The 10,000-nt window shown below is 37.2% G+C and overlaps 1 protein-coding gene across 8 annotated transcripts in view; it reads right to left on the bottom strand.

The window, feature by feature from the left end:
- Positions 1 to 10,000, bottom strand: part of LOC136836102 (uncharacterized) — a 199,560-nt gene that overhangs the window by 99,468 nt on the left and 90,092 nt on the right. For 2 of the 8 annotated variants that reach the window (XM_067100087.1, XM_067100086.1), the window contains one exon: positions 2,965 to 3,044. The exons of 4 other annotated variants lie outside the window; for them this stretch is intronic. In XM_067100087.1, the coding sequence (XP_066956188.1) occupies positions 2,965 to 3,044 (80 nt within the window). Of the gene's footprint in view, positions 1 to 2,964; positions 3,045 to 6,792; positions 7,787 to 10,000 lie in introns of those variants that run through there. 2 more of the 8 variants (XM_067100085.1, XM_067100084.1) reach the window with 2 other exon arrangements.

Genomic DNA, 10,000 nt, shown 5'->3' with positions numbered 1-10,000 from the left:
ATGTCCCATACCAATCAGCAAATGTCTATCAACAATCAATCTATTAGTTTAATCCTTCAGCTCTGCAACATGCAGCCACTGAGAAACTTTCAAGGCCACAGACACTAGGCTAAATGCACTACTAAAAGTGCAAAATGCATCAAGTGTGAGCTCTGCTCTTAATGCCTGTACAGCAGGACTTACAAATGAAAAACTTCCATATAACTGTACCCGTACAGTCGAACCTCCATACCTGTACCGGGGGAAAGTTCCGTTCAGAAACAAGTATCAGTCTTGTGATAAGAAAGACAATTTTCAAATCATCTGTAAGACCAATCCTTATCTTCAAATCAAAACTACAAAATGTCAGAATTAGGTTACAAACTATTTATGCATCTGCATATGTTACCATACAGTACCCTTCACTTTTTCCCCTCTTATATGCAACAAAACAAACGCATCTAACACCTTCCAGTTCCGTCTTCCCACAATTAAGGAAACAAAAAGCATCCACCATGCCAAGTACTCGAGAGCCATGATGCAGAAATCCTCTCGGACACGAAGCCACCAGCCACGCATGCGCAGAGCTGAGCACGAAGTGGACTACCTAGGGATTGCGCTGTGCCTCAATATATTTCTCTCGCTCGGAAATCATTTCTCTATCTTCCTCCTGAAGCGGTATATTTTCACCCAACTTTGTGAAGTCCATCAACGCGAAACGAGTTCATTCAAAACTCTCTCTCTCTCTCTCTCTCTCTCTCTCTCCGGAAAACATTCTCGTGAGAAGACTCCGTCTACATCTCCCCCTATCGGATATTTTATCAGTTGTCATTATGATTTCATGACCAAAAACTCTCCCAAGCTGCACGTAACAGAGAGAGAGAGAGAGAGAGAGAGAGAGAGAGAGAGAGAGAGAGAGAGAGAGAGAGAGAGACGTCCCTTCGCATCGCGCAACATTATGTAAGGAAAAGTGACCCAGATAATGCAACAAAAAGAATGGGCGCAGCTGAACTCCATACACAGGTACTGTCAATAGACAGAGAGAGAGAGAGAGAGAGAGAGGTTTTAGAGAGAGAGAGAATTTAAACTGAAATTCTAAATTAAATTATATATATATATATATATATATATATATATATATATAGAGAGAGAGAGAGAGAGAGAGAGAGAGAGAGAGAGAGCCGTTAAGAGAGAGCATGAAGACACTTGACACTTGTATAATTGGAAATTCTAAACCGTGAGCAAGTGGAGAGAGAGAGAGAGAGAGAGAGAGAGAGAGAGAGAGAGAGAGAGAGAGAGAGAGAGAGAGAGAGTACATGAATAGTCTATAACTGGAAATTCTAAACCATCAGAGAGAGAGAGAGAGAGAGTAAGAGACAGAAGAAGCTTCTATAACTGGAAATTCTAAACCATCAGAGAGAGAGAGAGAGATCAGTAAGAGTGCAGAGAAGGAGAGAGAGAGAGATTCAAACCATCAGAGAGAGAGAGAGAGAGAGAGAGAGAGAGGTGAAAGCCAGTGCCAACCCGAAGGACACCACCAGCTTGAAGAAACAAAGGGAAAATTACCGGAGAGAGAGAGAGAGAGAGAGAGAGAGAGAGAGAGAGAGAGAGAGAGAGAGAGAGCTCTTTCCTAACGGTACTCACCTGAACAGCATGCACGCTTACCGCTTATATACTCACGCGCCTGCGCACACGCAGGAGGGGGAAACCTGGCTCCATCTCGTGCACGCTCACTTAAGATGCAGACTGGATTCGTAAATTTATTTTCTCTCTCTCTCTCTCTACTTAGAAATTTCCCGTTACACACGCTTCTTCATGGCATTCTCCTCTCTCTCTCTCTCTCTCTCTCTCTCTCTCTCTCTCTCTCTCAACTTTATTCAGAAAGGGCTGGAACACAGGGCAGAACTTTAACACAGACCAATTGCACTTCTGTCTGACTTTCACACCAAATCACTGACAAACAGACAAATATCAGGGAGGAGGAGGAGGAGGAGGAGGAGGAGGAAGTAGAAGGGTAAGGGGAGGAGGAGTACGAGACTGAAATTCCCACTGTAATTTTCTGCAAATTTCGCATTTTTATGCAAATGCACAGGAGGCCCCTTCCACCCTCTTCTTCCTTCCCTCATCAACAGGAGTCCACCAACTTCTCCAACACCACCACTCAGCAGCACTGCTGGCTTCACCAACATCTCCTCCATGAACGACAGCTTCCTCAGTATCATCTCCAACAAACCTGACGCCACAATCTCCAACTCCAGCATCTGCTTCTCCATCACTACCTTCATATATATATATATATATATATATATATATATATATATATATATATATATATATATATATATATATATATATATATATATGTGTGTGTGTGTGTGTATATATGTATATATGTGTGTATATGTATGTATGTATGTGTGTGTGTGTGTGTGTGTGTGTGTGTGTGTGTGTATGTATGTATGTATAAATGAATAAATAAATATATATATTATATATATATACACACACACACACACACACACACATATATATATATATATATATATATATATATATATATATATATATATTATATTAAACTTACTGGTGTGTATCCTGACCAGCTTCTGACTTCATATCAGAGCCTTTCAAAGTCCTCTGAATATGGCTTACATATAAAGTCAAAACTGGTCAGAATCCACACTCAGTGCTTCGTTTAACCTTGATTCTTACTCAGAGAATCAAGCTGCTATTTTTTAAAGTGGGATGGAAGAGAAATACTGCCGAGGACAATGAATCCTCAGATGGAACATAGAATTTACACCAAAAGGTCAAGCGCTGGGACCTAAGGGAAACAGAGTAAAAGGTTAGAAAGGTGTAACGGGAGGAAAACCTCAAAGCAGCTGCACTATGAAATAATTGTTAGGAGAGGGTGGACAGTAAGATGGAAGAGAGAGAATATGAACGGAGGCACAGTAAAGAATCCCCAGTCGAATCTCACGTTACCTGGCATTCTTCTCTTTGAGGCTCCCCGTTTGGAGGACCCCAAGACTGTCATCGTCACCATCGCCTGTCTCGTCATTTACCTGGGAAAAGAAAAGGAAAATCGTCTTTCAATGTTTTTGCTTTTTATAATTTGATTGGCAACGGTGCGCCTTCATACATTTGCTGCGCATTATGAAACAAGTGGGGTTATACATATATACTGTGTATGTATATATATATATATACATATATATATATGTATATATATATATATATATATATATTATTGTACTGTTTATATATATATATATATATATATATATATATATATATATATATATATATATATATATATTAACTTTTATCACATACACAATTGTTCCGTGCATTACTAGAATTACTAAAGGACCTCATTCAAACTGGATGGTATCTAATGGAGTATTTATTCAGAAAAGTTACAAGCTTTCTTGGACAAACAGTCCACATTATCAAGTATCCGTATTACTCCATTAGATACCATCCAGTTTGAATGAGGTCCTTTTAGTAATATATATATATATATATATATATATATATATATATATATATATATATATATATATATATATATATTTAGAGAGAGAGAGAGAGATAGAGAGAGAGAGAGAGAGAGAGAGAGAGACTATAGATTTGAGAGAGAGAGAGAGAGAATATACAAGTGTCCTTTAAAATATATATATTTATTTATTTATTTCATCACACTTTCCGGATACGCTTCTCACTACAAAGCCTCAGATCCGAATGAAGAACCAAATGAAGAAATTCCGACGCAGGCAATTCTTGGGACTACAAAGGAAACCCTCGCGTAGTAATGAAATGCAGCTCTGAGGGAACACAAACGGCGAAAATCTGCCATCTGTCATCTGAACAGAAAACTCGAAACAGCTTCTTGTTAAAAATATAATACTTCAAGTGAAGAAACAAAGTCATCAAAGATCCAGGTGTGAAAGAAACGCGATACCTCTAAGAACCATCACCAAAGTTATTGTCCATTCCACGGGCTGTCCTGGAACCCCCACCACCCCCTACCCCCCAACTCCCATCCCCAACACACACTCATCTCCACCCCCACCCCCAACCCCCATATTCTCACCGATTCAAGAGGCATATCCATTACTACTAAAAGATCACGGCAGTAGCAATCAAAAAGTAGTGACTGCCCTCCTGACGATTTTACGGCCCACATTAGCAACTCTATGACGCTGTGGTGGAGTTGCTAAGTCCTTTCCTGCCCTTTTCATGATGTTTAATAAAAGCCTCCTCCTACCATCTCGCGATCTCACACTTCAAGACGAGTATACACACTTGAGGGATGCTTTAGCGTCGTTGATTTTAGTGAAATGTGCGCAAATAAAACGCTTACGGTCTGACGTTATACATTTCAGATATATTCATTGCAAAGCAAGGCCTTTCTCTCAGCCGGTAAGGGAAGCGTGAATATCGATAATTCTGGCATTCAATATCTGACTGCGTCATCTAGTACAGAACGTGAATCTTTCAGCTATAACAAAACACCGTAAAAGATTAATAAATTTTAACAAATTGGTCGAGCGTGAGAGAATAATGATGAAATAAACAAAAACTTACATTAATCCATAATACACACGAATTATCTCCACCGACAAAATCGGAACGTGATGTTCTTACTCATACCTATTAATTTGGCCCGTCTGACAGTTTCCCTTCGTGTCCAAAAATAAGTTAAATATTTCACGATGATTTTCGATGAAACATTATGGAAAGGGGGTCGACGGACAGAGGAATAGAAGGACCCATACGCAGAATCATTTTCTTTGGAGATTGTACGATATCATAATGAAATAGGTCCATGAAACTACGTTCAAGAACAAAATTCATAAGACTCATAGTAAACGAAATCCTGAGTCTGTTCTTCATCCGGGTTTGAGAGGCTGAAGAATGAACATCATTCAGTCAAAGATTCTCGTTCGTAAACTCAAGGAAATGGAATTTGAGAGGCTGAAGAATGAATAACATTCAGTCAAAGATTCTCGTTCGTAAACTCAAGGAAATGGAATGAAAGAGAATAAAACTGTTTACACATTATTTCTAAGACTGTTTATTGTTCCGTAATCCTATTCTCCTTGCCTGAATTTCAAGTCAGTGGGCCCTGTGGTGCGTTTGTTCCATACGAATAGGGTTCATCTTCTGAATAATAATAATAATAATAATAATAATAATAATAATAATAATAATAATAATAATAGTTAGTATATCTTAGTTTAACCAGACCACTGAGCTGATTAACAGCTCTCCTAGGGCTGGCCCGAATATAATAATAATAATAGGCCAATTGCCCCCATTCGATTTTTCCCCCCAAAGACTCAACACGAAGGCTTTAATTCATAATGAAACAAGCTAATTCAGCTGCCAGGACCGGTTCGAGACTGTATCGATTACGGAGAGTAAAATGCATGACTTGGTCCGACCAACACAAAAACCGCAAACACAGCAACGCTGTATTCTCTTGATCAGCTCAACCACCCCCACCCCTCCTCTCTCTCCCTCACCTTTCACCCCCTCCCAGGCCATCCATTCCTTCCCACCACACACACACACACACACACACACACACATAAACAGACATAACCTCAGTTTATTTCAACTCAGGATATAATTAAACATCCTTTCTTACATTTAACTTGCTTTAAAATAGACCATCAAATCATTTTCGCAAAATCATTCTTCTCGAGAAAAGTTATTTTGGTCGTTTTTCTTCAGAAGCGGTTACTTGCTGAAATAGTGAATCAGATGTACATTTTATCCTATAAGGATCGGATGTATATTTTTATCCTCTAAAGAGGGGAGCAGGACGGAGAGAATTCCGACATATACAGGACCGTAAATTCCAAGCCTGAAAATACGTCAACATTTCATAGAAAACGGAAGCGTTGTTGCTTCCGGTGAAAAAAAAAAAAAAAAAAAAAAAAAAAAAGGAGTCTTTAAATGGAATTTGCCAATGGATTTCAAAGTACTTCATGCAGCGACATTCGAGTGTACTGAAGTCAATAATAATAATAATAATAAATAATAATAATAATAATAATAATAATAATAATAATCATAATAATGAACGTGTTCAATTTACTACACTTTCTAATATATGATCAATATACATCAGTATTACTTAATGCGCTTATAAAATGTAAGCACGAATTAAACTCATTTTACACATTTTGGAACAAATGCTACATCGTAATTAAAACAAAACTGATAATACGTATCCCGGTGTGTGTGTATATATATATATATATATATATATATATATATATATATATATATATATATATATATATATATGTGTATATATATATATAATTATAAAACCTCACGAAGGAATTAAAACAGTTCACCAAAACAGGTACAGAAGCACACTCATGCAACTGAACCTTGTGCAGTTCAGTGCAACAACATCAATTTTTACTCTATTCCAACTCTTGCATGGAAGAAACGATCAGATTTTTACCTGCAATGGACAGTGCTGTCAAGTGATACCGGAAGATTGGAATGGAATCATCATTTTGTCTATTTTCTATTCCCGCTAATTAGCCATACCACCAATTCCTCCTGCTTGCAATCAACAACCCACACTGTTTTACTGTGTACCTTTCATTACTTTGTACCTTTCATTAACTAGAAAACGTTAGGAGAGTAAATACCTCCATTACAATAAAATCTCAAATAAAAAAAAAATTTTTTCCTTTGACTTTTGTGAAATCAATCAAACGTTTGACATATCAATCAAATAAAACAAATGGATCCTACTTCGAGCTGAAGTATTTGGAAACTTACCAATCCCAAAATCCTCTCCAAGCCTTTCAAAGACAACATACTGAATCATTCAAAAGGCTGAAACCTCTCAAACACTCCTCCCCCTCTTCTTAGAACGGCTTATCCTTGACTGTGAGGATTTGGATAGTAAGTAATCGAACAGCAGATTTTTTCAGGAAAAAATTTTTCCCAGTTATGAATTTTTCTTTTAGTTTTTCTTTGAAATTTCTTGGATCCTTCTCAAGCACAATCTGGAGTGTCGATGTTTACAATACCAGCCTCTGAGTTCACAATTTTGACTTTCGAAATCCATAAGTGAGGTTTCTAGACCTTACACTCTGAATATTTGACTTTCAGGTCCACCTTTCAAGAGAAAGCAATTATCAATTACAGCTCTTTTGACTTTCGAAATTCAGACGAGAGGTTTTACACTCTGAATGTTTGATTCTCAGGTCCACCTTTCAAGAGAGAGCAATTATTAATTACAACTCTTTCGACTTTTCGAAATTTAGACGAGAGGTTTCGAGACCTTACACTCTGAATGTTTGATTCTCAGGTCCACCTTTCAAGAGAAAGCAATTATCAATTACAGCTCTTATGACTTTCGAAATTCAGACGAGAGGTTTCGAGACCCTACACTCTGAATGTCTGATTCTCAGGTCCACCTTTCGAGAAAAAGCAATCATTAATTGCAGCTGTTTCGACTTTTCGAAATTTAGACGAGAGGTTTCGAGACCCTACACTCTGAATATTTGATTCTCAGGTCCACCTTTCGAGAAAAAGCAATCATTAATTGCAACTCTTTCGACTTTTCGAAATTCAAACGAGAGGTTTCGCGACCTAAACTCTGAATATCTGATTCTCAGGTCCACCTTTCGAGAAAAAGCAATTATAACTCTTTGGTCCACAACCTCATCTTCTAAGTTTGCAATCACAGAATGACAAAGCACTTGCACAGAGAGAGAGAGACACACACACACCCTCGCACAATCTCGAGATGACAAACGCCCAGAGGAAACTGAGAACCAGACGGTCCCCAGCCTTTTGTGAACAGACACAGCCGAAGGGAAGGAGTGTGGTTGATCACGTGACGCCCCCGATAACCACAGAGAATACCACACTGGACGACCACACAACAATGTATACAGTATATATTTACAGGTACGTATGTATGCATGCATATATATGCACACATATATATAAAAATATAAACATATACACATATATATATATATATATATATAAATATATATTTTTGGTACTAAAAATTTTATTTGAATTGACTCAAAATAACAATGATAGATGATATTCCTCAAAATTTTGATGGAAAATTTTTTTCGTATTTGTACGTAAAATTGGTATGTATGTATTTATGTATACACAGAAAAATAAGCTGATTTCAAAGTAACAATTATGAGTTTGTGGTACATAAAGCTAAATCAGCTTATTTTTTTTCTTGCCTGAATAGTTGCATATGCAACTAAAAAATCTTGGAGAAAATACATATATATATATATATATATATATATAATGTATATACAAAACTCTTTAATGTAAAGACCAATTTTAGATCCAATCTATACACAAAACTGTAACTATATAAAATAAAAAATTTTAATAAAATCACGAAAAAATTATATGCTACGGTCGTGACAATAAAAATGTTAAAAAAAAAAAAAAAAAAAAAAAAAAGGGGGTGGAGGTCAATTCCACATACATCTATCACGAAAAAATTATATACCACGGTCAACTAAAATAAAATTTTTACTACCAAAATCGAGGAACAACTCCAAACACACTTACTAGAGCTTGGACTCATACATGCCAAAGATACCCATAAAAAACTGGCATTTTTACCCCACCCACCTCCGACCTGCGTTTCTCTGAAAATTCAGAGAATGGGGCGTCCAGAACCTTCCCAAGAATGCGTTCCGTGTACTGAATTTCAGCAAACTGCCTCAACGTAAATCTGGAGACGGTCCGACTGAAGGAAGATTTTTCTAATAAACCTGTTCTCGAGAGGGTCCCCGGTACCCCTTATGAGTCCTAGGATCTACCCCCTTAAGTGGGTTTTGTAAGAGCCCTCATCCCTCCCAACACGCCCAGGAAATTTTTGGTAATGAATAATAATAATAATAATAATAATAATAATAATAATAATAATAATAATAATAATAAATAATAATAATAATAATAATTTATATTATTATTATTATTCAGATGATGAACCCTATTCATACGGAACAAGCCCACCAAAGGGGCCACTGACTTGAAATTCAAGCTTCTTAAAAATATTATTATTATTATTATTATTATTATTATTATTATTATTATTAGGAAGAAGTGAGAGAAGATAAAGAAAAACGCAGAAAGAAGCGATCTCACTTACTGAAAAGGAAAAAATAAACAACAAGGCCTGACTTCATGATTTCGTTTTACAGATAAAATATTTCCAAGTATAAACAGATACACAGGTGTCGGAGATTTAAATTTTTTATCTACGGGAGAAAAGGCCAATTCGTTGGGACAGGTGTACCAACATCCCTTATCAAACACAGGCTTGGTCTAGGAGCATCTTAGAGAGAGAGAGTTAGAGAGAGAGAGAGAGAGAGAGAGAGAGAGAGAGAGACCTCTGGACTTTTGATAATTTGATTCCATGATATTTTCCAGCCTCAAACTTGAATTACCAAGAGGACTATATAAATTTTAGTCAAGGTCCTTAACTTCTTCTATTCCCTAGCTGCAAAGAGAGAGAGAGAGACTAGAGTAGAGAGGAGATTTTGAGAGAGACATTCCAGAGAGCCAATAGAGAGAGAGAGCATAACAGAGGCCTCAAAAACAAAGAGGTTACCTTTTCCGAAGATCAACAGTCCAAGCATCTACTTTAAAAAAATAGATTAAAATAAAAAAGCTAATAAAATCTCCACACTTTTCTACAAGAAGAACCAAGAAGAAGAAGAAGAAGAAGAAGAAGAAGAAGAAGAAGAAGAAGAAGAGGAAAGGGTGGCGGTGGGCAAACATGCTAATATACGAGCCCAGATGAGAGGTTACCCGGGATGACCTAATGATGGTCCCGTGTGCAAAGCAGGGAGAGAGAGAGAGAGAGAGAGAGAGAGAGAGAGAGAGAGAGAGAGAGAGAGAGAGGTGGTGGACCTTAGATAACATGGCACCACCATCGGTAACTTGAGTAGACCCGGCATTCTACGAAAATTTGAGCAGCAACTGAACT

The sequence above is a fragment of the Macrobrachium rosenbergii genome, chromosome 56 (genome assembly GCF_040412425.1).
Source record: "Macrobrachium rosenbergii isolate ZJJX-2024 chromosome 56, ASM4041242v1, whole genome shotgun sequence".
Taxonomy (NCBI): domain Eukaryota; kingdom Metazoa; phylum Arthropoda; class Malacostraca; order Decapoda; family Palaemonidae; genus Macrobrachium; species Macrobrachium rosenbergii.
The sequence above is the reverse complement of the archived record's forward strand: the minus strand, read 5'-3'. Positions and strand labels throughout refer to the sequence as shown.